This window comes from Canis aureus, chromosome 16 (assembly GCF_053574225.1).
Source record: "Canis aureus isolate CA01 chromosome 16, VMU_Caureus_v.1.0, whole genome shotgun sequence".
NCBI classification, from domain to species: Eukaryota; Metazoa; Chordata; class Mammalia; order Carnivora; family Canidae; genus Canis; species Canis aureus.
Genome location: NC_135626.1, coordinates 62950632 through 62977481, shown reverse-complemented (window position 1 = coordinate 62977481; position 26850 = coordinate 62950632). Strand labels below are relative to the sequence as shown.

At 61.6% G+C, this 26850-nt stretch overlaps 1 protein-coding gene and 1 long non-coding RNA gene across 2 annotated transcripts; one reads left to right on the top strand and one right to left on the bottom strand.

Moving 5' to 3' along the window:
* Positions 1-936: 936 nt before the first annotated feature.
* On the bottom strand, positions 937-8249 carry GCGR (glucagon receptor). The gene is made up of 14 exons (XM_077854610.1): positions 8153-8249; positions 4534-4697; positions 4323-4425; positions 3635-3742; positions 3443-3564; positions 3256-3362; positions 3023-3179; positions 2782-2941; positions 2641-2701; positions 2293-2362; positions 1938-2026; positions 1722-1860; positions 1605-1646; positions 937-1368 (listed from the first exon to the last, which is right to left on the bottom strand). Exons 2-14 carry the CDS (start codon positions 4588-4590, stop codon positions 1096-1098), a joined length of 1488 nt encoding a protein of 495 aa, XP_077710736.1. The 5' UTR covers positions 4591-4697; positions 8153-8249; the 3' UTR covers positions 937-1095.
* A 5076-nt stretch (positions 8250-13325) lies between these two features.
* On the top strand, positions 13326-26712 carry LOC144285417 (uncharacterized). The gene is made up of 2 exons (XR_013353690.1): positions 13326-13410; positions 26469-26712. It is a non-coding gene; the product is annotated as an uncharacterized LOC144285417 (long non-coding RNA).
* Positions 26713-26850: the final 138 nt, after the last annotated feature.

Genomic DNA, 26850 nt, shown 5'->3' with positions numbered 1-26850 from the left:
TGCCACTGTCCCGTACTAACTTGTGCCCTCGTGGGCTTCCAGGCATCAAAGTCCGGCAGGGGCCTGGGGCCGGGGCTCGCGTGGGCTGGGGGAAGCCGTGGCCTGCGGCCTCCAGTCTTCCCGGGGTCTGCAGCCCCCGTGCGACTCAGGAGTCCTGGGGCCACAAAAGATCTCCGTTTCCGCCGACGAGCCTTGGCCCCTCCGTGCCCCGCCTCGGCCCTTGGCTGCCCGTCCGGCCTGCAGTGGCGTGGGCGGCGCAGGGTGAAGGTCCCTCAGGAGGGCCGGGGTGACTAATTTTATTTACCTTTCCTGAGAGGCCTTCTGTCCTCTCATTTTCTCCAATTAGCCTGGCTCTGCTGAGCAGCTCCAGCCCGCGCAGCGCGGCGCCCGCACCCCCCCAGGGCTCGGTGGTCCCTCCCCCGGCCCCTTGGAGGGGACACCTGGCGGGCGGGCGGCCTGCCCTCGGCGCTGGCTCCTTCCTCCGGCCGCCCCGTCCCAGCACCGGCTCCGGCACCCCGGCGGGTGACCACAGCCCACACCTCCTGCCTCAGCCGCGCTGTCCCCCAGACGGCAGGGACGCTCCACTCTGTGCTGAGCCAAGCTGGGGGCCCCCCACCCGGGGGAAGGTGGGGTCTGGGGAGCCACTGCCACTGTGCTGGGCCCGGGGCTTCCTCCTCCGCTGTGTGGGCGGCGGCCTGCGGCCTGCGGCCTGGGGAGCCGTCTGAGCGCGGCCCCCTCGCTGCCAGCCACCCCGCTCGTCCCCGTGCTGGCAGGTGCTGGCTCTTGGGGGGTCGGGGGCTTTGGCCCAGAGGGTGTTGGGGCCCGCTCTGGGATTCCAGCTCCCTTTCGCCCAAAGGGGGACTCCGGAGGGAGCAGGCCCCTTCCCGGGGCCCTGCCCTGCCCGCCGCCCCTCCGGCGCCTCAGCTCCCCACGGTGTGCCAGGCAGCCGCTCCGCAGACTCTTTATTGTCGGAGGAGACCGCGTCCTGGGCCTCCCGAGCCGCCGCCTCCGCCCGCGCCAGCCCCCCAGAGGGGGCAGAAGGGAGGCCAGCGCCGGGCCGGCACCAGGTTTGGGCTTGTCCCGTGGGGCCTACTTTCAGCACCTGAGTCCGGCCCCAACCGGGGCCCCGGGGGGCTCCTGCGGGCTCTCGAAGGGGCTGGCGGCCACCCCAGGGGGGCTGCCCACCAGGCCGGTGTCTGCAGAGGGGTCCCGGGCCGCCCCGTCGCCGCCCCTGGAAAGCAGCAGCTTCTCGCTGGGGGCGCCGCCTGCGGGCCGGCCCGGGTCGGGGTGCCTGCTGGGGGGGCGCTCCTCCCGCAGCCTCTTGCCCATGCGCCAGCGCTGCCAGCGCCGCAGCAGCTCCGACTGCACCTGGGCAGAGGGGGGCAGAGGACGGGCTGGGCTCACTACGGGGCGCCCTGGGTGCCGAGCGAGGCCAGCCCCGCCATGGAGCATGGGGGTCCCCCGATGCCTGGGCACCCCCGTCGAGTGCTCTCCCTGAGGAGCGGCTGAGGCTGCCCATGTCGGGGTCTAGCGCCCAGTAAACGCAGGTGGACGTGGAGGGCTCCCCCCCTGCCCCGGGCGCCTGTGCTTCCCCTGCCACCTACCTCCTTATTGAGGAAGCAGTACAGCACGGCCACCAGCAGGCCCTGGGGGGAGGCGACAGTCAGGGCGGCTGGGGTGGGGGGGGGGGGCGCAGGTGCTTACAGGGGCGGGGCGGGCACCTGGAAGGAGCTGAGGAAGAGGTCGAAGAAGAGCTTGGCGGAGCGCAGCGTCCCCTGGGCATGCTCATCCGTCACGAAGGCGAACACCACCTCGTGGACCCCCAGCAGGGGGATGAGGGTCAGTGTGGACTTGGCCAGCCTGCGGGTGGGAGCCTGAGCCACCGCGCCCCCCGTGGCCCCCGCCCACCCCGCCCGGCCCGCGCCGCCCGCACCCACCGGAACTTGTAGTCGCTGTAGCGCATCTGGCGGGCCCGCAGCTTGGCCATGAGGATGAGGAGGACGCGGATGAAGATAAAGAAGTTGATCTGCGTGCGGAGGGCACGGCTCAGGGCGGTGCCCGGGCCCTCTGGACCCTCCCGTAGCTGGACCTGGCAGCCGCATGGGCCACACTCGCAGGGCTCCAGGGCCGCTGGGCACCCAGCCAGGGACCGGCCTGTGTCCCGGCTCGGTGCCAGGGCCCCCTCCCTGTCCCAGGCAGGATGTCATCCATCTCCGCAGGCCCCGCAGGCCGACAAGGAAGGCAGGGCGGAGTCAGACCCTCCCGAGGCCAGCAGGTGCCCCATCGCCTCACCAGGATCGCCAGGAAGACCGGCAGGCGTAGGATCCACCAGAACCCCATGTTGTCGTTGCTGGTCCAGCACCTGCAGGGCGGGCCCGCTCACAGCCTGCCGGCCCTCCCACCCCCCGACACTGAGGGGGTCCAATCAGGGCCTTGGGAACCGAGGGGAGGCACTCAGAAACCAGCCCCGTCCTGGGGCAGCGTCGCTTCCCCACCCAGTGCGTCCTCTGGCTGGAGGACCCCCGTCCCCTGGTGCCCGGCTCCTCCCCAGAGCCCCCCGCCAGCACCCACCGGAGCCGGCGGCCAGGAGGGGTGAGCCCTTGGGCGCCCCGGGCCCTCCCCGACTCAGCTCGTACTCACTGGATGTTCTCAAACAGACACTTGACCACGGCCCAGGGGACGACAAAGAGCACGGGGGCGCCTGCGGGGAGGGGGCAGCTGTGGTCCCCGCCTCCCCATGCCCGCCACCCCCCCGCCCCCGGCCCTCCGCAGCCCACTCACCCCAGCCGACGGCCAGGTACAGGGGGAAGAAGCTCCGCTCAGGGAAGGTGGCGCGGCCCAGCAGGCTGTGCAGGTACACGCCCTCCACCAGCAGCCAGCAGTAGTTGGCCACCACGCCGTACTGCATGAACACCGCGGCCACCCGGCAGCCGGCCACCGCCTGGCCGCAGGGGCAGCATGAGCTCGGGCCGCGCGGCCCCCGCCACCCTGGGCCCCAGAGGCTGGGGAAGGGGGTGCTCACCCCGTTGCTGAGCCAGACGCTCACGCTGAGGTCGTCGCCGATCTTCTGGCTGTAGCGGGTCTTGAGCAGTGCGTCGATGACCAGCACGGAGCCCGCCTTGAGCACGAACGAGGCGAACAGGTTGGCGTGGATGTAGTTCCGGGTGCAGCGCAGCTTGCTGCGGGGACCGGGGGTCAGTGGCTGCCCGCCGCCCTGCCCGCCGCAGGGGGCCGTGCCCAGGCCGAGCAGCCTACCTGAGGCCCAGCAGGACCACCAGGGCCAGGAGCAGGGCGCCCAGGGAGAGGGAGTACCCCACCGTGTACATCACCTGGAAGCTGCTGTACATCTTGGCCACTTCCTTCTACAAAGTAGAGTGGCAGGTCAGGTCTGGGGGGCCAGGCACCCGCCCCCCGGCCCCCCGGCCCCGGCGCCCCTGCGGACCTGGACTTCAATCTCCTGACCGTCCAGCTGGCACTGGGAGGCGTTTCTCCACGACTGCCCCCGGGGCCCGCGTACCCACTGCCCATCGGGCCCGCACTTCTTGAAGACGAGGCGGTGCTGCACTGGAGGGGCGGCCCAGTCAGCTCCGACCCCCAGCCGGGCCCTCAGCCTCCCCCACCTCCCCGGAGTTACCTTTGTGGTGCCAGGGCAGGTACCAGGGGCAGGAGATGTTGGCCGTGGTGTTGGGAGGGGTGTCGGGCCAACAGGAGTACTTGTCGAAGGTTCTGTTGCAGACCAGCTCTGTAAGGCAGGGTGGGGGCGGGGCCCCTCAGCAGGGCTGGGCCCCCGTCGTCCCCTCTGAGGTGCCCTGCGCATCACCCCCTGTGCCCCAGCACGCAGATTTTGCCACATCTCCCGGGGCCCCAGCAGCCTCCTCCCCGCACACCTCCCGTCTCCAACGTGCCCCAAGCCCACCCGAGCTCGGTCCTCTCCCCAGTGGCCCCCTTGCAGTGCTCCCCGCTCTGGGGGCTGCACCCCAATCTGTGGCTTCTTTCCAGGCTCCAGCGTGACCTCTGTGGCTCAAACGCCCTCCTTCCTCTGCCCAGTGCAAGCCCCTGCCCCCATCTGACGATGGCTCTCGCCCCCTGGCAACTACCCCCATCCCGACCTCTTGCCATACCCTAAGGGACCCTCAGAACTGGTATAGAAGGGGGTGTCCTGTCCCTGCTGGAGCCCACCTCCCCCCCACCCGGGCCTCGGGTGGGCTTCGTGGGCTGCCGCCCCTACCACACTGCCCACCGGGCCTGGAGCTCCCAGGGCGTGAGCTCAGTAGGTGCTGGCCAGCCAAGACCTGGACGTGGAGGGGAGGCAGGGGGCTTACCAGTGGGTGGGGGCAGCAGGCTCAGGTTGTAGAGACATTGATCACCATAGAGCTTCCACTTCTCAAACAGGAAGTCCATCACCTGGGCAGAAGAGGCCTGTGGCTGGGGGGACAGATGAAGGGACAGGTGGGACCGAGCCACGTCAGCCGGAGGAGCAGGCAGCAGATGGGGCCCCAGGGGGCTGGCGGGGGAGCGGGCAGTGGGGCTCACCTGGCAGGCCAGCAGCAGGAGGAGGAGGTGGGGGCAGCGTGGCCGGGCGGGGGGCATGCCTCTGAGCAGCCTCCCCCCACATCTGGCTGGGGCCACACAGCTGGGGCAAAGGGTCCTCGTGGGCACACGCACTCCTCTGCGGACTTCGGTCAGAGCGGCAGGGCCTGTGGGGGGACCCCCATCAGCGAGGAGACCCGGCTGGGCTCTGCTGTGATGAGCGGGCTGCCCTGCTTCCCTCAAACCGCCCCCCGAGCCTCCTGGCCTATTGATGAAGTGGGAGCCGGAGGGAGAAGATGCCAGAAGTAGTCCCTCGCTGCCAGTCACGGGGCTGGGGTCCTGCCGCCCGGCGGGCTGGGTTTCCCACGGCCGGTGGCGTCTCCCTGCAGCTCTGACAGCCCGGAGCCCGCCCCTTGGTGCTGGCTGGCAGAGCCACCACGCTGCCTGGTGGCAGAGCCGCCGCCGGAAGGAGGAGCAGCCTCCCGGGATCCACCTCCTCCCTCGGCCTTTGCCGTCCTCCCCACCTATTCTTAGCCCCTGGGAAAGGCAGCTGGGCTGGGGCGGTGCCAGGGCCATCCATCACAGAGCCAGCCCCGGCCTTGCCCAGGGCACCTGCTCCGGATGGCCCCTGTCCCTCCCGTGCCCCTTCCCCGGGCGGGGGATCTAGGTGCACCCCCGGGCCCCTCCTGGGGCTCAGGCCCGGCTTCCGGGGTCCCCTGGGGCGCATCGTGCAGGTGGCTGGCTGCATATTCCTTCGAGATCATTAGTGCTGGCGCCAGGCCCCTGGCACGGGCCCCCAGCCCTGGTGGTGCCAGCAGGAGGGCTGCCCTGGGCCTGGCCCAAGTCTGGGTGGAGATCTGGGGCACCAGGCCTTATTAATTCTCCTTTCCTTGCTTGCTTTTGCTCTGACTGAATTCCACAGGGGTGCGGGGGGGCCCCTTCGAGCCTGGGTGTGGCCCTGCGGGAATGACTCCAGGGCTGTGAAGGCTCCCTTCTCTGGCACCCTGGCAAGGAGGGAGCAAGTGACGGATGGATGGACGGGTGCGCACACGGACGGATGGATGGACGACGACCAGCAGGCCGGAAGACAGTGAGCAGCCAGGGGTCAGGCTGCAGCAGGTGGAGGGGCTCAGCCTCGCCCATCAGGGTCCAGTGGGTGGAGCTGGGGCGAGCTGGCCGAGGAGGCCCCTGGGCGCGCGCCGCACCCCTGCCCCTGGCTGGGCCCCTGGGTGTCCACCTCATTCATTCGGCACAGGGTCGTCCCGGGGCTCACGGGGCTTCAGTGGCCCCGACAGGAGGGAGGGCCCTGGAAACGACAGTCCACCCTGCTCTTCAGGTGGCAAAGCTCATTGACGCCTCGTGACGGGGCAGTAGGGAACCCCACAAGACACGCAAGGGAACGAGGCCCTGAGAAGTCAAATTATGGGCCCTGGTCCCAGGGCCAGAAAGGGGCCAGCAGGTGACGCGCCCTGTCCTGCAGGGCCAGCCTCACTTCAGGGTGCCCCGGGCAGGGGCCTGAGGCCCGAGGCTTGGCACAGCTGAGGGTCGGCACACGCTGGGCTCCCGCTTCTCCAGCGGGTGAGCAGGGGCGCGGCCCCCGCAGGTGCCTCCACACTGTGGTCTGGGGCCTGTCAGTTGGCCCTGAGCTCCTGGGGGCCCCAGCTCTGCTGTCCCACCCCCGCCCCAGCTGCAGGGCTGGGCAGGGAGCATCCTGTTGGGCAGTGTCCTTGCTCCCCCATCCCCTCCTCCCCCCAGAGCCTCTAGCCTCTTGGGCCCCTGCGCCCACCTCTCCTCCCACCTCTACCCTGCAGGCCAGCCCAGCAGCCCCCCCCCCCCCCCCCCCCCCCCCCCGCCAAAAGGAAGGGCAGCAGACAGGGTGGTCTGATCCGAAGCAGGAGATAAAGCCCCTTGGGTGCCGCCCACCGCTTCTCCACCTGCCTGTCACCTCTGCCTAGAGACACTGTGGCTCCTGAGCCCTCAGCCTGGGTCTGGGACAAGTGGCTGTGGGGCGAGGAGGCCTCCACCAGGCCTGGCCTGCACCCGTGACCGAGGGCCGGGCCAAGACGCCCACAACAGGCCGTGACCTGGGAGCCTGGCCTTCGTGCCAGTGTCTCAGGGTCCCCTCAGGGCTAAGGGGAGAATCGCCAGGGGGTCCTGGGTAGAGCCTGCCGAGCACTGGGTGTGGCGCACTCCCAGGGCCTCCTCACCCTCCAGCTTGGCGGGTTTTCCACTTTATTACCCTCACTGGAGCCAGTGGGGGGAGGGGGCGGCCCTCCTCCGGGAACAGGCCCTCCCCCCTTCCTGGGCCTGGGGGTCCCGCTCCCCCGGGGGTCTCGGACCCTCCCATCCCAAGCAGCTCAGTGTTGGAGATGCCGGCAGGGTGTCAAGGGGAGAGTCATGGGTCTGTGGGTGGCCTCTGGGCCTGGCCCCAGCCCTCCCCCCCCCCCCCCCCCGCTGGGCTGCTTGCACGCAGGTGCCCTGCCCCGGGCTGCCCAGAACACGCCACCTCTAGATGCCAGGGCCCAGCCAGGGTCCCATCGATTTCCCTGGGGACGGCTGGGGGGCCCCCAGGCCTGGAGTGGGAGGTGGGGCCCCCAGATGGGCGGATGGCCCACCCCACAGGCAAGGCCATGGGGTCACCCCTGCTGCCCTGCGCTCCGAATGGGGAGGGAGACTTCCAGGCTCAGAAGGGTCCGAGTTGGTGTGTGTGGGGGTGTTTGTGAAACCAGAGCAAGTAGCAGGAAGGTCATGGCCCCAGGGCAGGATCAGGGGCCAAAGGCTGTTGACAGAGCCCGGTTCCTGCTTCCTCCCCTGGGCACCCAGGCGGGTGACCTGGAGGCCGGCCAGAGAGCAGCTCCCCACCAGCCCTCATCCCCCAGCACAGAAGGGCCCGGAGGCAGCCAGCACCAGCCCGGAAGATGCGGGCAGCAGGCAGCAGGGATCTGTAGGTCCAGGTGGGGACAGACACCCTGCCACCCAGAAGTGGCAGTGGGGGCCGCTGGAGAGGTGAGAGCAGGGCAGTGACCCAGCCTCCCCGGGGGTCAAAGTGACAAGTGTGGGCCCTGCCGAGGAGCTGACCAGGTGGGGAGCGGGGACACTGGTGGAAGGGATGCCGCTGGGGGGGTCCCGGCGGGGGGTGCTGGGGCCCTCCGCAGGGGACAGCAGCTGCCCAGCCCCCTCCTCCAGGATGGCTCCATGTGGGCCCCTGGGGAGGGCCTCGGGGTGGGTGCCAGACAGGGAGTGCAGGGCTCCCCGCAGCCGCAGGACCGCCTGCCTGGTGCCCCCGAAGCGTCCCCGAAGCGCCTCCGAAGCGCCCCCAAAGCGCCCTGGCGACCTTCCCCAGGGAAGGGAGGGCAGCGAAGCCCTGAGACCCCAGCCTGCCCCACGGGGAGCGGGGTCGGGGGGACGGGACACACTGGTTGCCTGGCTGAGCTGGAAGGGCGCAGCCAGGGACTGGGATCAGAGGCGCCCAGAGGGAGCGGACGGCGACGCCCCAGGCCCTGAGAACTCCCGCCCACGGCAGGGGTCCCCGCTGGCCATCTTGGGCTGCCCATTCCGAGCGCCCCGGCCGCACCCGCCCAGGTGGGGGCTCTGGGGACCTGCCCTCGGGGACGGGACTCACCGTGCCGCCCGCTCCTGCTCCGGCCCCGACCCTCCCGCCCTCCGCCTCCGGCAGCTCTGGTCGGCGCCGGCTCCGAGGCCAGCGGTGCGCAAACTTTCCAGCGGGGACGCTGGGTGGCGGTGGCGGTGGCGGCGGAGGCGGAGGCGGAGGGGCGGGGGCGGCCCCCGGGAGGGGTAGAGGGAGGGGGAGCGGCAGCCAAGGGTCCCCGCCCGCCCCTCCGCCGGCTCCTGCCTGCGCCTCCGGCCCCCAATGCGCCCCAGCACCTGCCCCCCGACTCCTGCCCTCAGATCCCCCCTGGACTCTCTCTGCAGCCCCCCCGCCAGGTCTGGGTTGCCCCCTCCCCTCGGAACAGGCCTGCGGACAGGGTCACGGCGGGGTCCGCAGCTCCCCACAGGGACAAGGGAGGAGGGTGGACAGGAGGGGTCTGCGCCTGGACGCCCCCACCTCTCCTGCCACCCTCCCCTCCTGGGATCCTGGCCGCTGATTTGCCGAGAGGCCTGCCCCCCCAATACCCCAGTTACCCCACCTTGGCTCCCGGGTGACATTCTTTCCCGGGAGCGTAGAGCATGCTGGACTCGGTGGGGAGGGCAAGGCTGGGGGCGCTCAGGGCCCCCCAGCACCACTCAGCAGTCCCACTGGCGGTCCCCCACTGGCCACCGCTGCTCCTGTTGCCCTGGGGTCGCCGGCCAGCTCGTGTCCCGCCCCCTGCCCACTTCTGCCCCCAGCCGCCCTCCTGATGCCCTCGCCTCCCCCAGGTCTGAGGCCTGAGTCCCAGCCCTTGCTCAGCGCCTGCTGACTTCAGGGGCCTCATCTTTCGGCCCGGGACATCCTGGACCCTGCAGGTCACGGCCTCCCAGGAAGTCACCCTGCGTCTGTGGCCCCAGGCGCACCCCCCTGCTACCCTCCCCTCCCTTCCCCTCCCCTCCCCTCCCCTCCGTCCTCCCTCCCTGCCCGCAGCTGCGTGTCACCCGGACCCTGGGGCCTCACCTGGAGCCCTCTCCCTGACCTGCTCCCCTCCCCGGGGCACTTCACCCACTGGCCTCTGACACCTGGCAGTGTCCCGAGGGCTCCCATCCACCAGCAAACCGTGTTGGTGTGGGGCTGCGGCCTCCTGTCAGCCCTTGTCTGTCACCCGCTGTCACCCAGGACACCCCCTAGTCCCCTTGTTAGGTGCTGTCCTTCGTCTTTGGGGATCTTCACCCAACTTTTCTACTTTAGGGGGTGTCAGCTCCCAAGGCCCTCCTTCCTGCAGACCGACCCGCTGCCGGCCCACAGGTGGGTGGTCTTCAGCGCTCTTTGCGCCCTCTGGGGACTCAGGAGGGGGGCTCCCGGGGGGGTCCGCACCGCCCTCCAGACCCCAATTCTTATCTCTTACCAGCCCACCCCAGACCCTACCCCCAGGGCGAGCCTTTGTGTTTCGGTTCGGAATGGGCAGAAGGCAAAGGTCAGAGATTGTGGCCCTGCCTGTGAGGGGGCTGGGGGTGCTGCGGGGAGCAGGTGCTGGGGGGAGGCTGCCTCCCTCAGCGAAGACACCCCTCCCCCAGCCCTCCCTCTAGCGCCTCCCCCTCGTCTGGGGGTGGGGTGCCCTTGTGGGCTGGCACAGGGCCCTGGAGGTGTGTCGTGTCCCCCCTCCAGCCCCTGGGGGGACCCTGCCCTGCAGCCTCGGTTGGGTCGGTTGGGTCACAGCCCAAAGAGGTGACTTGGAATAAATGTACGTGAGGAGCGGGGTGGGGGGAGTAGGGAGCAGACGGGGTGGGGGCCTGCGGGGGGCTGGGCCACCTCTGTTTACATAACCGACTCCTGGCTTCCTGGCTGTAAACAGCGGGAGCTGGGAGCCAGGGGCTGGGCCTTCCCACGTGGCGTCCGGGGCCGGGCCCAGGATGAGGGCCCAGGAAGGTGCCCGCTGCCCTCCGTGGAGCCACCCCGCCTCCCCCATGAGTCCCCAAGGCGCGTCCCTGGGGGCCGGGAGGCTCGTGCTCTGGGAGGCCTGGGCTGGGGACTGACGCCCCTCCCCTGCCCCTGGAATGCGGGCTGACCTTCTGCAGTGCGGGTTCTGACAAGCCTGCTCTGCCCAAGGGGGCGAGGGGGCGGCACCTGCTGGCCTGGGGGGGACCCCAGACACCCACCCTCAGGGCCCAGGGTGGTGACAGGAGGCAGCAAGCAGAGGGGTGTTCAGCCCAGATAGCAGTGGATGGAAACCCAGGCAGAGGGACCGCGGGTGGGGAGTGGGGAGGGGACATGGGGGCTGAGGGCGGAGGGAAGGGGTGGCGGGCGACCCGCTGTTTCTCCCGGGTTTGGGGAGTCCACTGGCCCCTCCCCTGACAATGGCTAGAGTTCCACACCCGGCCTAGTACTCGGTACCGCGGGGCCTGTCACACGGGCGTCCCCGTGTCAGCCGGGGTCCCTCGAGCATTGCCTCCTGGGCGCCCTGGCCGCACTCCCCGGGTTTCATGCCACCACCCGCCCCGCCCCGTGGTGGTGGCCGCGGTGTCCTGGCTCCAGGTTCTGGGCTCGCAGGCAGGGCGGGACCCCAGGGGACCCCAGGGGCCGGGGCGGGGGGTGGGGTGGGGGTGGGGCGCAGGCTGGGACCCAGGGCGACGCTGCAGGAAGCGGGGAGAGCCCCAGGCCCGCACCCCTGCAGCCGTCGAACAGAGGACGAGACGAGCCCGTGACGAGAACCCTAACATCTGCAATTTTCCAAGTGGAAGCAAGGCGCTGCAAGGCCAGGGGCCCCACTTCCCGTGTCTGCTTTAAAATATGTGAGACGTTTCAGGCAAAAAAGGTACAGAAGGCGTCAGTTGCATGAAGAACCGAGCGCTATAACCGAGCCGTTAGGGGCGCCTGGCCGCCCCGTCCCTGGGCCAGCGGCTCTGGGTCTCGGGGTGCCGAGCGCGAGCCCCGGGTGGCGTGCAGGTGACTCCGGGGAACAAGGAAAAAAGGAAAGAAATCGTGCCGCTGCCGCCACCAAAGGCCCTCCTGCAGAGACCCCTGCCCCGGCCCCTCGCCACATGCGTGTGCGCGTCCAGATGGCGCGTGAGCTTGGGGAGCGAGCTGTGCCGGGCATGGCGGGGGCCGCGCGGTCTTGGCTGCTGCCGCCAGTTGAGCATCGGACACTCGGTCTCAGCTCCGGTCCTGATTGCGGAGGGGGGGGGCGGTGTCGTGGGATCCAGGCCGCGAGGCTCCACCCTGCTTGGAGTCGGCTCCACTTCCTCGCTCTGCGCACCGCCCCCCACCCCACCTCTTGCGCGTGCGTGCTCTCTCTCAAATAAATAAATACATCTTTTTTTAAAAAAAGATTTTGTTTATTTATTCATGAGAGACACACACACACAGAGGCAGAGACACAGGCAGAGGGAGAAGCAGGCTCCATGCAGTGAGCCCGATGCAGGACTCGATCCCAGGACCCTGGGGTCATGCCCTGAGCTGAAGGTGACACTAAACCACTGAGCCACCCAGGCTGTCCCTTAAATAAATACATCTTTAAAAATCAATAAACAAAAAGAAACGGCCAGGCTCTTCCCGGGGCAGCGGCTGCCTGGCGAGCTCCCAGCTGCCGAGCTGAGGGTGCGGGGCCCACCTCCGCCCGGACGCCCAGGGTTGGCAGGCCTTCTCGTTGAAAAAATTGGTTCTTGAAAAACTTGAGTGATAAGAGTTCCTTCTACCTTCTGGACAGAAGTCGCCTTTAACAGATACTTAGTTTGTAAGTATTTGCTTCCATGTGGTGGCTTGTCTGCTGCTTCCTTTTTTTAAAAAAAAATTTTATTCTTTTATTTTTTATTTATTTATGATAGTCACAGAGAGAGAGAGAGAGAGAGAGGCAGAGACACAGGCAGAGGGAGAAGCAGGCTCCATGCACCGGGAGCCCGACGTGGGACTCGATCCCGGGTCTCCAGGATCTCACCCTGGGCCAAAGGCAGGCGCCAAACCGCTGCGCCACCCAGGGATCCCAAATTTTATTCTTTTAAAGATTTTATTTATTTATTTGAGAGAAAGAGAGAGAGAACCCACAAGCGGGGGAGGGGCAGAGGGAGAAGCGGGCTCCCTGTGGGGACTCGATCCCAGGACCCAGGGTCTCGCCCTGAGCCCAAGGCAGACGCTCACCCGCTGATTCCCCCCCACCCCACCCCGCACCCCTGGAGCCAGAGATCGAGAGCGCCTTCTGGGGACCTCCCTCCCGCGGGGTCTTCAGTTGTGCCGACACAAGCCAAGGCTCCAGGAACCCGAGCCTGCGGAGTGGGGCGCGGGGAGCCCACTGCTCCTTCTCTCCCGCTTCTGGTCCTGCCCCAGATCGGAGCGGCCTGGCCTCTCTGGGCGGAGACTGTGTGCACGCGGGGTGCACACGCACGTGCCCGGCCCTGGGGGTACTGGCCGCCCTCTGAGTCTCCAAGGAGACGGTCGGGGAGCAGTGAGGTTGCCGAGGAGCCACCTTGCACCACGGAAGGCCCTGGCTGACCTTTGGCCCCGGGTCAGGCGTGGGGGGTGCTTATGGGCTGCTGTGCATCAGCACGGGTCCAGCCCTGGGGGAGGAGGGGCACGAGCCTCAGGTCCGTCAGCAAACAAAAGCTGGTGTCACGGGAGAGGCGCTGCCAGGGCAGGGGGGACGGGGGGTCCTGGGCACTGGAGGCCGGGCACCTGCGGGTTGGTCCCGGGGCTCGCGGTGCCCTGGTGCCGGCCGCCTGCCCGCAGCTGGGCACGGGAGGGAGCCGCCTGGCCCGTCTTCATCTCCCTGGGCCGCCTTCTCCGCACCTCCCCTGATCTTGTTGTGTGGTTGTAAAAGAAGCACCTGCAGGTGGCCTGTCCCCCCAGGCCGGGTGCTGGCCCAGGACCCCCAGGAGGTCAGGAGGTGGGTGCAGTGGGAGCCCCGAGCCCGCGTGCCTGATCTGCAGGGGGTTCTGGGCCCTGAGACCAGCCTCCGTGGTCGCTGCCCCGGTCTCCCAGGTGGGAGGTGAAGTGGCAAGTGCAGGGGAAGGGCCCGGCAGGCTTGAGCGGAGGGAGGCGAGACCAAGGACACTGGCACTCTCCCTCTCTGGCCATCATTCTCTCCCTGAGTGACCCCCATCCTCTGGGAGGACACCTGGGTCCTGGCCTCTGTCTCGCCGGCTGCCTCTCGCCCCGAGCCACCATCCAGGTCATTATAGGCTCTGTGCAGTCACATGAGGTGTCATCCAGTGCGGCTGGAGCAAATCAGGCCACTTAGAGGGATGGCTGCGGCGGGAAGGGGCCCTGGGGCCACCGGCTCTGGATGGGGCCAGGTTCAGGTCAGTGACAAAGCAGGGGGGAGGGCGGGGGGCCGGTGCCACTGGCAGAGGAGGCGGGAGACAGGTGGTGGTGCAAGGGCTCAGAGGAGCCATCGGGCAGGTGGCCCCCAACCCGGGAGCTCAGGCTGCGGCAGGGCAGACAAGCCACGGGCCCCCATTGAGGTCATTAGAGTCAAAGGTGACTGGGACGGAGGAGGCCTTGTCCCCGGGCTCCTGCGGGGCGCTCCAGGCCCAGTGGCGAGGGGGGACGAGGGGCAGGGAAGCCGGCAGAGGGACTCAGGCTGGCGGTGCCCGGTGGGCTCGCCCACAGCCGGAGCCGCAGCGCTTGGGGGCCGCCCCACGGCCTTCTGATGCCCCGTGGGCTTACGACCCAGCAAGGCTCCTTGTGCCCCCACCCCACTGGTCCCCGACCCCCGACGGACAATGGGGTCATCTCTCAGGGGCACACGGGGCCCGCAGCCTGGCCCCTGCCTAACCTCTCTCGTCTCAGAAGGGTGAACTGGGTGGAGCTTGGGGCCAGGAAGCTGGGGGTTCCCTGGAGGGTGGCGGCAATGGGGTAGGGACAGCTGCTCACCTGGGGTGGACGGGCCTGCGCGCCGGGTGGGCAGGAACCCGCTGGCCACAGCTCTCCAGTGTTCCACAGGCACGGGGGTGACAGCAGCAGGGATCGGGCTCTGGCCGGTGGGAAGCCCTGAAGCAGCAGCAGGAACTCGGGGTCCCCCCACCGAGCAAGACCCGGAAGCGCCCTTTAGGGGCCACGCTCAGCACCCCACACGTGTGCGTGGAAGTCTCAACGCCAGTACCTGTGTGACTGGCAATGAGATCATGGGGTGGGCACCGGCCCAGCATGACCGGGTCCTTTCCAAGAGGTGAGAACAGACTCACGTAGACAGACGACCAGGTGAGGCCCGGGGGATCCCTGTGAGCCGAGGGAGAGGCCTCAGGAGGGGCCGGCCCGGATCCCGGAGCCTGGCTCTGGACCCCGAAAAACCAGGGGTGCTGTGGAGCCCCGGCGGCCCCAGCAGTGCTCAGGGTCCCGTCCTAAAGCCAGGCAGACTCAGGCCCAAGATTTGATTGAAGGGTGCTGGGCCCCCAAGCACCGGGCAGCCTCCCCACGACGTGGGGCCACAGGGGCCTAGAGCGGAGGAGACCCCACCAGCCAGTGGGACACCTGCCGGGAGCACCCAAGAGCCTGGAATCCGCTGGCCCGAAGCTCGCAGGCCCACACAGGGGTCCAGTCTCCTGCGTCCCTGGCCAGGACCTCTGCCTGCCTTCTGTACTGCCCACCAGAAAAGAGGGTCAGTTTTTGTTTTTTTTTAAAAGATTTTATTTATTTATTCATGAGAGACACAGAGAGAGGCAGAGACCCAGGCAGAGGGAGAAGCAGGCTCCATGCAGGGAGCTCGGCGGTGGAGCGTCTCTGCCTCCGCTCAGGGCGTGATCCCGGGGTCCCGGGATCGAGTTCCGCGTCTGGCTCCCCGCGGGGAGCCTGCTCCTCCCTCTGCCTGCATCTCTGCCTCGCTCCGGGTGTCATAGATAAATAAACAACATCTGAAAAAAAATAAAAAGGGAGCGGCAGTGAGTCGGCTCCCCAGGGTGAGGAAGGGCCTGGCTGCCCGGGGCAGGACCGGGTGGTGCCCCCCAGGGGCCCAGGCTGGAAACAGCTGGGTCCCTCTCTGCACCTGCTCAGGTGCCCCGTCCGGCCTGGGGATTACGGGGTCTCCCCACCCGGTCCCTCGGGGCCCGTGTCCCTCGGGAAGCCATGGCCACCGTCCCCAAACCTTCACCCCAGGCAGCCTGGGCCTTCCTCCCACGCTGTGCCCCAGACGCGCGCGGGCTCCCCACGGTGCTGGCTGGGGTCGGGCTGGATGGACTGGCCGTGTGGCCCGACCTCTCCCTTCCTCCTTCCCGGGGGTGGGGAGCTTGGGTCATCGTCTGCTCGTCTGCTCGGGAGGACCTCAGGGTCCGGCGCTTCTGCCCCTGGGAAGCACAGAGTGGCCCGCCCAGGAAGTGCATCCCCGGGCTCCTCCAGCCCCGGAGGGCGGCCACCCGGCCAGTCCTGCGTCGTCGGCTCCCCGTCCCCCTGGGTCGGCCTGCACCCCGCCACCCCCTGCGGGGCACCCCAGGCCTGGCCCGTTCTGCTCTGGGCCTTCCCGGCCTGACGCCACAGGGCTGCCCCCCAGCGGCCACTCGGGGGGCGACAGGCTCGGGCGTACCTGCAGCTCCGGGGCCACAGCTTGGCACAGGCCACCCCTGACGCCCCTGGGGCCGCTGCCTGGGCCACCGAGGAAGGAGCCTGGGACCCCCATTAGGGCTCTGACGGGGCCACGGGCCTCATGGCTCCAGGACAGACCTGCACAAGCGGAGCTGCGGGTCCGGGGAAGCCGCTTGTCCCCCACGCTGCCGGAGTCGCCTCCAGCCCAGACCCTGCAGGTGTGCGCCCGCCCCCCCAGATGGCGGCAACCCTCCCACGCCGTTCGTGAATCACTTAGCGTCCAGTCTGGAGGCGCCAGGAGGGTGACAGCGCTGCCTTCCTTGTTTTATGTTTTTAAAGATTTTATTTATTTATTCATGAGAGACACAGAGAGAAACAGAGACAGAGACAGAGGGAGAAGCAGGGAGACTGAAGCAGGACTCGATCCTGGGACCCCGGAGTCACGCCCTGGGCCGCAGGCAGGCGCCCAACCTCTTAGCCACCTGGGTGTCCCCTTTTTATTTTTATTTATTTACTTGGGAGCGAGAGCAGGAGTGGAGGGAGGGGCAGAGGGACAGGGAGACACAGGCTCCAGCGAGTGCAGAGCCCACCTCACAGCCCGAGCAGAAGTCAGGCCTCCGACGACGCTCTATGGGCCGTGCTTCCCCCCCACCCCACCGACCGCCCCCACTCCTGCGTAGTGCCCTTTCCAAGGACTTGGGGACACAACAGATTCCACCAGGACAGGATCCAGGGCTGTTTCCATTTCTTTTTCTATCCTTTTTTTTTTCCAGTAGTTTCAAGTTTTTATTTAAATTCCAATTAGAAAAAAAAAATCCCAATTAGTTACCGTACGGGGTAGCACCAGCCTCAGATGCAGGACACAGGGACCACCTTCCGGACCGACGTCACCCGGTGCCGCCTCGACAGGCGCCCTCCCGCATCCCTGGCACCTGCCCCCGCAGCTCCGTCACCCTCACTCTGTTCTCTGTGGCGAAGAGTCTGTTTCTTGATTTGTCTCTTTTTTCCCCTTTGCTCACTTGTTTTGCTTCTTAAATTCCACACACGCGTGAAATCACATGATGTTCGTCTTTCCCTGACTTTTGCTGGGCGTCATACCCTCTAGCTCCGCCTGAGTCACCGAACATGGCAGGATTTCATTCCATGTCGGGGCGGAATCATCTTCTGTCGCTGTTTTAATTTCTACGTCCGGTTGCGGTGGGCACAGCTGCTGTCCGCAAGACATTGTCTCGGGCGGCCCGGGGGGCTCAGCGGTTTAGTGCCGCCTTTGGCCCAGGCCCTGATCCTGGGGTCCCAGGATCGAGTCCCACGTCGGGCTCCCTGCATGGAGCCTGCTTCTCCCTCTGCCTCTGTCTCTGCTTCTCTCTGTGTGTGTCTCTCATGAATAAATAAATAAAAATCTTTTTTTTTTAATTTTTATTTATTTATGATAGTCACACAGAGAGAGAGAGGCAGAGAGACAGGCAGAGGGAGAAACAGGCTCCATGCACCGGGAGCCCGACGTGGGATTCGATCCCGGGTCTCCAGGATCGCGCCCTGGGCCAAAGGCAGGCGCCAAACCGCTGCGCCACCCAGGGATCCCAAATAAATAAAAATCTTAAAAAAAAAAAAGAAGACATCGTCTCTTCCTGCTTGGTTTTCTTTTGGGGACCGTCCCACCCGTGGGCTACGGCTTGGCCGGTCAGCCCGTCCTGGGCAGCTGAGGTCGGGGTTGACTCAGGAAGGCGAATGGCTCCCATGGGGTCAGTGAGAGGTCATCTAGGTCTTTGCTCTCGCCCTATCCGTGGGGAATCTGAACTGGTGGAACGAGGCCTCCACTTGAGGCTGCCCCAGAAAGAAGCCATACAGAGGAAAGCTGGCCTGAGGCAGGAGAAGAGGAGTGGGTGAAGCACCTGGATCAAGCCATACCTGAAGGCTCACCCCCCAGGGTTTTCAGTTATACAAGCCAATACATTTTCTTTGGTACCTGTCATTTTGAACCTTATTTCTGTACCATGTAATCAGGAGACTCCCAATTAATGCAAGGTGTATGACCCACTAAATATTAACAATCTTAGTCTATTTTTCTATCAGATTTCTGTTTTTTTTTTTAAGATTTTATTTATTTATTCCTGAGAGACAGAGAAAGAGGCAGAGACACAGGCAGAGGGAGAAGCAGGCTCCCTGCCAGGTGTCAGATGCAGGACTCGATCCCAGGACCTCGGGGTCATGACCTGAGCCAGAAGCAGATGCTCAACCACTGAGCCACCCAGGAGTCCCAAGGAATTGTTTTTCTATTCCTGAGTTGCTAAGAAATTTTTTTTTAATGGCAAATGAGCATCCAATTGAATCAAGTATCTGTGCAGCCATGGAGATGATGGCACGTCTCTTTTCTTCTCTGATGTGTAATGAGGAATGTGCTCATCGGCTTCCTGACACCGAAATCCTGCTGTAAGCCCCATGTGGTCATGAGGGCTCACATTTTTCTTTTTCTTTTTAAGATTTTATTTCTTTATTCATGAGAGACCCAGAGAGAGAGGCAGAGACCCAGGCGGAGGGAGAAGCAGGCTCCCTGCAGGGGGCCTGATGTGGGACTCGATCCCAAGACCCCGGGATGAGGCCCTGGGCCCAAGGCAGATGCTCAACGGCTGAGCCTCCCGGGCGTCCCTTACATTTTTCATATCTAGCTGACTTCACCTTATTACCAGTGTGCTGAGGCCCTCTGCACTCGGTGGTGAATCAGGTTGGTCTACTAATTTGCATTTTGGGGTTGAGCTCACAGGAGCCTTCTGTGAAAGTTTTAAGACCCAGATGTTCCTGTTCTGTAAACATTCCGTGAACATTTTTTTAAAATTTATTTATTTTTTTAAATTTTTATTTATTTATGATAGTCACAGAGAGAGAGAGAGAGAGAGAGGCAGAGACACAGGCAGAGGGAGAAGCAGGCTCCATGCACCGGGAGCCCGATGTGGGATTCGATCCCGGGTCTCCAGGATCGCGCCCTGGGCCAAAGGCAGGCACCAAACCGCTGCGCCACCCAGGGATCCCCTCCGTGAACATTTTTTATAAAAGATTGTGTTTATTTAATCATGAGAGAGAGAGAGAGAGAGAGGCAGAGACACAGGCAGAGGGAGAAGCAGGCCCCATGCAGGGAGCCCCACGTGGGACTCGATTCGGGGTCTCCAGGATCACACCCTGGGCCGGAGGCGGCGCTAACCCGCTGAGCCCCCCAGGCTGCCCACATTCCATGAACATTTAATCAGAATTTGCCTGTAGGGACACCTACAGGCACCTGCCTTCGGCCCAGGGTGTGACCCCAGAGTCCTGGGATCAAGTCCCCCATCGGGCTCCCCGCAGGGAGCCTGCTCCTCTCTCTGCCTGTGTCTCTGCATCTCTCTCTGTGTCTCATGAATAAATAAATAAAATCTTAAACAAACAACAAAAAAGAATTCGCCTGTGCAAGCAGCTGGAGCGGTGTGCAGCCTGTGGGCGGGACCGTGGGGACTGGCATTTTGGCAGCGGCTCCAGGGCAGGCGAGGAGCGGGACAGGGACCATGGACCAGGGCGCTGCCGGCCGGTGGGGCCCAGTGGGGCGAGGCCTGCGGTGGGCGGGGACGGCGCTGAGCACAGGTGCAGCCTGGGGGGCTCAGCGGGTTAGTGCCGCCTTTAGGGCCCCCGCCTGGGGTCGGGGGGGCCTGGCCGCTTGGGCTGAGCTCGTGGGCCCAGCTCGCCGGCCTGGCTGCTCGTTCACTCCGCCTGCCTCGTTCTTAGGACCGAATCTGCTCCATCCTCTGCACGAACCAGCCGTTCCTAGTGTCTGCTCGGGACTGGATTCCAGCTCGTGGCCACTGGGTCCCTCCCATCCTGCGCGCTCCCGCCACAGCTTTGGCCTTTCGCGTCTCCTTGAAGTGTGAGCCTTGAGTTTCTGTCCATCGATTTCTTTCTTTCATCCTCATCTTTAGTCGCTCCTTCCTCCTGTTCTCTCTGTGTTTCTGTTACAACCGCCCCCCCTGACCGCGTAGACGCCGGTTCAGTTTTGCAAGAAGCGCATTTCAGGCTGCGCACCTCCCCCGCGCTCCTGCGGTCCGCTGCACGGTTGGCTGGGTTGCACACTCATCATTGGCCGTTGAGAATTTTCCACGCTTTCCCCTGTGCTCGTCCCCTCGGCAGCCAAGCCACCTCGGAGCGGGTATTTTAGTTTTGAGCATATGTTTCTCTTTTGAGGAAACTCTCTTTTGATACTTAAAAGAAAAATATAGTTTTGGGAGGATTTTTTCCCCCTTTTGTAGATTCCTTGGGGTTTTCGAGGGGATAGCAAGACACGGGCAGATGGAGGTAGTTTTATTTCTTCCTTTCTATTCGTGTCTTTTGTTTTTCTGCCGCTGGCTCTGGAGCCGGAGCCTGCTCTGGCCTCAGGGAAGCCCTTTGTCCCCAGTGTCCAGGGCAACCCTAGCCCCGGGCTCTTGGACGCTTTCCCAGTCCTGTTGCGATAGTTCCTTCTAGTTTCCTGAGAGGTCTTTAAAATCATGAATAGGTGTTGAATTTTGTCAGGTTTCAATTCTTCTTCAGTCAATGAATGGCAGTGACTTTCCTTTTTATTTTTATTTTTTTGAATTTTATTTATTTATTCATGAGAGACACAGAGAGAGGGAGAAGCAGGCTCCCTGCGGGGACCCGATGCGGACCTCGAACCCTGGAATGCGGGATCATGGCCTGAGCCAAAGGCAGATGCTCAACCACTGAGCCACTCAGGTGTCCCTCTTTGGAGTTTTAAAATTATGAATTCAATGTCCTTCATATTCATAAGGCTGTTCGAATGATCTACTTCACGTTGGATCGCTTGCGGTCATCTCTGCTCTCCCGGGGATAGTCCCCTCCCATCTAAGTTGTCAAATGTACTGGAGTAGACTTGTTTATTATGTTCCCTCAATATCCTTCTGGGGTCTGGGGATCCCAGGTGGCTCAGCGGTTGGGTGTTTGCCCTTAGCTCAGGGCGTGACCCCGGGGTTCCAGGATCGAATCCCGCGTTGGGCTCCCTGCGTGGACCCAGCTTCTCCCTCTGCCTGTGTCTCTGCCTCTCTGTGTGTGTCTCTCGTGAATAAATAAAATCTTAAAAATTAAAAAAAATTTAAAAGAAAAAAATCCTTCTGGCGTCTGTAGGATCTGCAGTGATGGTCCCTCCTGTCAGTCTTGCTAGAAGTCTATCAATTTTATTGACCTTTTCTTTTTTTTTTAAATTTTTTTATTTTTATTTATTTATGATAGTCACAGAGAGAGAGAGAGAGAGAGGGAGGCAGAGACACAGGCAGAGGGAGAAGCAGGCTCCATGCACCGGGAGCCTGATGTGGGATTCGATCCCGGGTCTCCAGGATCGCGCCCTGGGCCAAAGGCAGGCGCCAAACCGCTGCGCCACCCAGGGATCCCTTTATTGACCTTTTCAAAGAAACATTTTTTGGTTCTTTGATTTAAAAAAGTATATTTTGGGCAGTCCGGGTGGCACAGCGGTTTAGTGCTGCCTTCAGCCCAGGGCCTGATCCTGGAGACCCTCTGCCTCTCTCTCTATGTCTCTCATGAATAAATAAATAAAATCTTAAAAAAAAAAATTGAAATTTAAAAGTATATTTTATTTACTTATTTGAAAAAGCGAGAGAGATCACATGCCGCGGGGGAGGCAGAGGGAGAAGCAGACTCCCCGCTCAGCGGGATCACGACCTGGGCCCAAGGCAGACCCTTCACCGACTGAGTCACTCAGGAGCTCCTACTTGCTTAAAATTTCATTGATTTCTCGTATCGGTATTATTTCCTTTCCTTCTCCTTGCTTAGTGTTTGTTTTTGCTCTTTTCCCCTCTAGACCTTAGAATGGAATCTCACTTTTTCTGTTTGAAAACTTTCTTTTTAGTCTGTTTATTGCTACAAGTTTCCCTCAAAGCTCTGTGTTTGTTGCAGTCACAAAGTTTTTACATGTTGTACTTTCGTTTTTATTCACTTCAACTTTTTTTTTTTTTTTTTTTTTTTTTTTTTAGTTTTCCTTGAGCTGTCTTGTTGACGCATGGGTCATTTCTTTTCTTTTTAATTTTATTTATTTATTCATGTGAGACACAGAGAGAGGCAGAGACACAGGCAGAGGGAGAAGCAGGCTCCCTGCGGGGAGCTGATGCGGGACTCGATCCTGGGACCCCGGGGTCACGGCCTGAGCCGGAGGTAGATGCCCAACCACTGAGCCACCTGGGCGCCCCGCATGGCTTGTTTTGTACATGGTGTGTAGTATAGTCTCCAAACGCTCGGGGATTTCTTATCTTTCTATTACTGATTTCATTGTGGCTAAAGATGCAATTTGATGATTTCAAGTCTTTTAAGTTTGTTGTGGTTAGTTTTCTGGCTCAGGGTATGGTCCCCCATGGTCTCCCTGGGCTCTGCCTTTGTGGGTGGAACATTCTGCACGTGCCCACTAGATCCTGTTGCTCAGTGTGAGGAGACCTTCCACATTCCTGGGGATTTTCTCTTTTTTTTTTTTTTTTTTTTAAATTTTTATTTATTTATGATAGTTACACACACAGAGAGAGAGAGAGAGGCGCAGAGACACAGGCAGAGGGAGAAGCAGGCTCCATGCACCGGGAGCCCGACGTGGGATTCGATCCTGGGTCTCCAGGATCGCGCCCTAAGCCAAAGGCAGGCGCCAAACCGCTGCGCCACCCAGGGATCCTATCCTGGGGATTTTCTATCCAATTCTTCTATTAGCTGAGCTAATAGCTTTTATTAGCTTCTATCCAATTCTTCTATTCTTCTATTATAATCGTAGATTTGTCTATTTTTCAAAATAACTCTTGAGTAAAAAGAAAATCAAATGATCAAAGCATCTGGCTGGCTCAGTCTGCAGAGCATGTGACTCTTGATCTCAAGGTCATGAGTTTGAGCCCCAAGTTGGGCCTAGAGATTAGCTAAAAATAAATTTTTTAAAGATTTTTATCTTTTTTTCAATGATCCATAATGAGGGAACACTATCGATCAGCAACCTGTGGAATAGAGCAAAGTCAGTGTCAGAGGAAACCCGTTATAACCATTAAGGCATGACTTAGAAAATGTGAATGGTTGGTAATCAGTGGAGTGATGAAAAAGATAATGAGCGAACATTAGGAACAGCTCCAGGCCAACACATTCAACACATTTCTTGAAAAACACAAAGCACCAAAGTTCAGTGAAGAAGTACGTGCCCTGGGATCCCTGGGTGGTGCAGCGGTTTAGCGCCTGCCTTTGGCCCAGGGCCCGATCCTGGAGACCCGGGATCGAATCCCACGTCAGGCTCCTGGTGCATGGAGCCTGCTTCTCCCTCTGCCTGTGTCTCTCTCTCTCTCTCTCTCTCTCTGTGTGTGTGTGTGTGTGTGTGTGTGACTATCATAAAAAAAAAAAAAAAGGGATCCCTGGGTGGCGCAGCGGTTTGGTGCCTGCCTTTGGCCCAGGGCGCGATCCTGGAGACCCGGGATCGAATCCCACGTCGGGCTCCCAGTGCATGGAGCCTGCTTCTCCCTCTGCCTGTGTCTCTGCCTCTCTCTGTCTCTCTCTGTGTGACTATCATAAATAAAATAATAATAATAAAAATTAAAAAAAAAAAAAGTACGTGCCCCAAATAGGCCTCTATTTCCTAAAGAAATCGATCTTTTAGTTACAAAGAAAACTGAAATAAATATATATACCCAAATAAATAGTTTGCTGGGGTTATGTTCTTAAAAACAATAAGAAAACAACTCAAGTGTTGGTCAAAGCACTTGAGCAGACTCCTTACTAAAGAAGATGTACAGGTGGCAGCGGACAGAGCACAGGAAAAGATGCTTTGGGTCATTAAGAAAATGCAAATTAGGGATCCCTGGGTGGCGCAGCGGTTTGGCACCTGCCTTTGGCCCAGGGCGCGATCCTGGAGACCCGGGATCGAATCCCACATCGGGCTCCCTGTGCATGGAGCCTGCTTCTCCCTCTGCCTGTGTCTCTGCGCGCCTCTCTCTCTCTCTCTCTGTGACTATCATAAATAAATAAAAAATTAAAAAAAATTAAAAAAAAAGAAAATGCAAATTAAAACCACATGGAGGGACACCCCGGTGGCTCAGTGATTTAGCACCTGCCTTCGCCTGGATCGAGTCCCACATCGGGCTTCCCCCAGGGAGCCTGCTTCTCCCTTTGCCTGTGTCTCTGTCTCTCTCTCTCTCTCTGTGTCTCTCATGAATACATAAATAAAATCTTTTAAGAAACTAAATAAAAATAAAAATAAAACCACAATGGAGGGACACCTGGGTGGCTCAGTGGTTGAGAATCTGCCCTTGGCCCAGGGTGAGACCCTGGAGTCCCGGGATCGAGTCCTCCATCAGGCGCCCCACAGGGATTGTGCTTCTCCCTCTGCCTGTGTCTCTCTGTGTCTCTTATTTATAAATAAATAAAATCCTAAAAAAATAAAATAAATAAAACCACGATGGATACCACCGCACACCTATTAAAATGGCTGAGAGTAGGAAGACCCACCGCAGCCTCGGTCAGCCGATGGCCACCACCCCGGGAGGGCGTGTCCAGGTAGGCCACGAGCTGCGGGGTATTTACCGAGACAAAGGAAAGCATGTGTCCTCGCAGAGACTCAAATACAGATGGTTGTAGCAGCTGTTCCTGTGACAGCCCCAAGCTGGACTCCACCACCCGTGTCCTTCAATAGGTAGGTGGCTAAGCCAGGTGGGGTTACCTGTCCCCACGGCCGTCAGGTGCCATGAGCCCCGTGGATGGGTCGGGGCTGGGCGGGAAGGCCGGCAGGAGCGGACAGGCCGCGGGCCGGGCTGGTTGGCGGAGCCACCACCTGATCTCAGTCCTGAGTTCAAGCCCCGTGTTGGGCGGAGCGCTTACTTAAAAAAAAAAAAAAAAAAGACTACATATTCTATGACTTTATGCATCTGAACTTATGGAAATCTATAGTGGTGGAGGGAGATGGGCGGCTGGCCGCGCCGGGGGTGGGGATGGGCAGGAGGTCGGCGCTGCGGGGCTTCACCGCTGGGCTGCGGCGATGGTTTCACGGGCGTCGGTGCACGTGCAGACGTGTGAAATCGTGCCCTGCAGAAGCGTGTAGTTTGTCGCGTGTCCGCGTGGATCAGATTGTTTAAAACTTCAAGAGGTGGCGGCGGGCAGGCGTGGGGGGCCCTGGCCACACTGGTCAGAAAAGCCGGTGACTCTGGGTCTCGGGGTCACGAGTTGGAGCCCCGGGAGGTGGAGCGCTTACTGAATAAATAAATAAGCTAAAAAAACAACTTCACCTGGTTTTCTGGAACATCCGCTTTGGGGAAGGTCTCTCTGGGAACCCAGTGGCGGCGCTGTGATGAACACAGGTCACAGGAGGCCACTTGTGGGCACATCAGGTCAGCAGCCCGGGGCCTCCCAGCCAGCAGCAGCCACAGCATGAGGTGACCTAGGGCCCAGGTCCAGCGGGGCACGCGGGGCCAGAACGTGTGTGCGTGTGTCCTGGGTGTGGAGGCCTCTGCTCCTGGGCAGTTGATGTCTGGAGAACACACTGAAGGTGGGCGCTACAGGATGGGCAGGGTCCTGGGTCACCTGTGAGCGAGGAGGCCCTGAGAGGCCCTGCAGGCGCAGAGTGGGCCCGAGACCAGGGCCAGCCCCGGGCTTGTAGAGCCAGGCTGGAGAGGGGGGGGGGCGGGAAGCTGTCCACTGCACTTTGCGGTTTTCCATCCCCTTTCAGGAGCCAGCCTCTCCTGTGGAAGCACTTCCCTGACGTGGAGCCCGCAGCGCACTTGCCCACCTGGTGGCTGGGGCTGTTTCTGGGGTTCTGCTGGGGGGGGGGGGGGGGAGCTACGCTGTTCCAAGAAAAGCCTTCCCCACCCGTGAAGGTGTCTTGTAGTCTGCGGGTTACTTAAAAACAGCCACTATTATAAATAGATGTGTGAGCTAACCCCAGGCCGGGAGCACAGGGAGGAGGCGGGTGAGCCAGGGTCCTGGGGCCGCTGGCCTTGGCTGCTCCCTTCACAGGCTGCCCTCCGCCCTCTGCGCTCCTTCGGGCTGATTTCAGGGTTCGACCCTGTCCCCAACTGCCCCAAAGGACACCAGCCCCGTTCAACGATCTGAAGTTACATGAAGGGCTCCATCAGGGTGGGTTTCTTTTCTTTTCTTTTCTTTTTCCTTTCCTTTCCTTTCCTTTCCTTTCCTTTCCTTTCCTTTCCTTTCCTTTCCTTTCCTTCCTTTCCTTTCCTTTCTTTTCTTCTTTCTTTTTTCTTTCTTTCTTTCTTTCTTTCTTTTTTCTTTCTTTCTTTCTTTCTTTCTTTCTTTCTTTCTTTCTTTCTTTTTTCTTTCTTTCTTTCTTTCTTTTTTCTTTCTTTCTTTCTTTCTTTCTTTCTTTCTTTCTTTCTTTCTTTCTTTCTTTCTTCTTTCTTTCTTCTTTCTTTCCTCTTTCTTCTTTTCTTCTTTTTTAGGTTTTATTTATTTGAGAGAGAGCAAGAGCAGGGGGAGGGGCAGAGGGAGAAGCAGGGAGCCCCACGAGGACTTGATCCCAGGACCCTGACATCAGGGCCTGAGCCCCAGGCAGACGCTTCACCGCTGAGCCCCCTGGGCACCCCAGGGTGGGCACTTCTGCAGAGTGTGGACACACCGGGCTGTCCTGCCCATGTCCCCTGGTGTCCCCAGCAACCACATCCGTGTGGCCGGCGGGCGTCCCACCCATGCTGCCTCCGTCCATCACTGCCTGCGTCCATCACTTACTACCGTCCTGTAATCACCAACCGTTTTCAGGCACAGAGCACGTGGTCGTTGGCCCAAGCCCCATGTTGAGTGTAGACATGACTTAAAATCTTCACTTAAAAAAAATATTATTTATCTTATTTTTTTAAAGGTTTTCATTTATTCATTCATGAGACACAAGAGAGGCAGAAGCAGAGACACAGGCAGTGGGAGAAGCAGGGAGCGCTACGTGGGACTCCAGGATCACGCCCCGGGCCAAAGGCAGGCGCCAAACCGCTGCGCCCCCCAGGGACCTCTATCTTATTTTTTTAATTGAAGTTCGATTTGACTTAAAATCTTTTAAAGAAAATTCTCTTTTCAAAATTAAATATAATTACCTCCCTTCTAAGCAAAAAGGGAAACTTTATTTAACGTTTCTCTATAAGGTTACGTGGCCAGCATGTTATGTCCCATTTTCACAGGGGTTCAGTTTGGGGGGGTGCAGCGGCTCTGCTGGAGAGGCGGGGGCGCAGGGACCCTACCCTGCGGGGGCG

Excerpts from the sequence above, each read along its gene's own strand:
- GCGR (XM_077854610.1), bottom strand. The coding sequence starts at position 4,590 with ATGCCCCCCGCCCGGCCACGCTGCCCCCACCTCCTCCTCCTGCTGCTG. Across the intron at positions 1,647-1,721 it reads TCTTCCTCAGCTCCTTCCAG|GGCCTGCTGGTGGCCGTGCT; the intron begins GTGCCCGCCCCG and ends GCCTCCCCCCAG. Across the intron at positions 1,369-1,604 it reads ACTGCTTCCTCAATAAGGAG|GTGCAGTCGGAGCTGCTGCG; the intron begins GTAGGTGGCAGG and ends CCCTCTGCCCAG.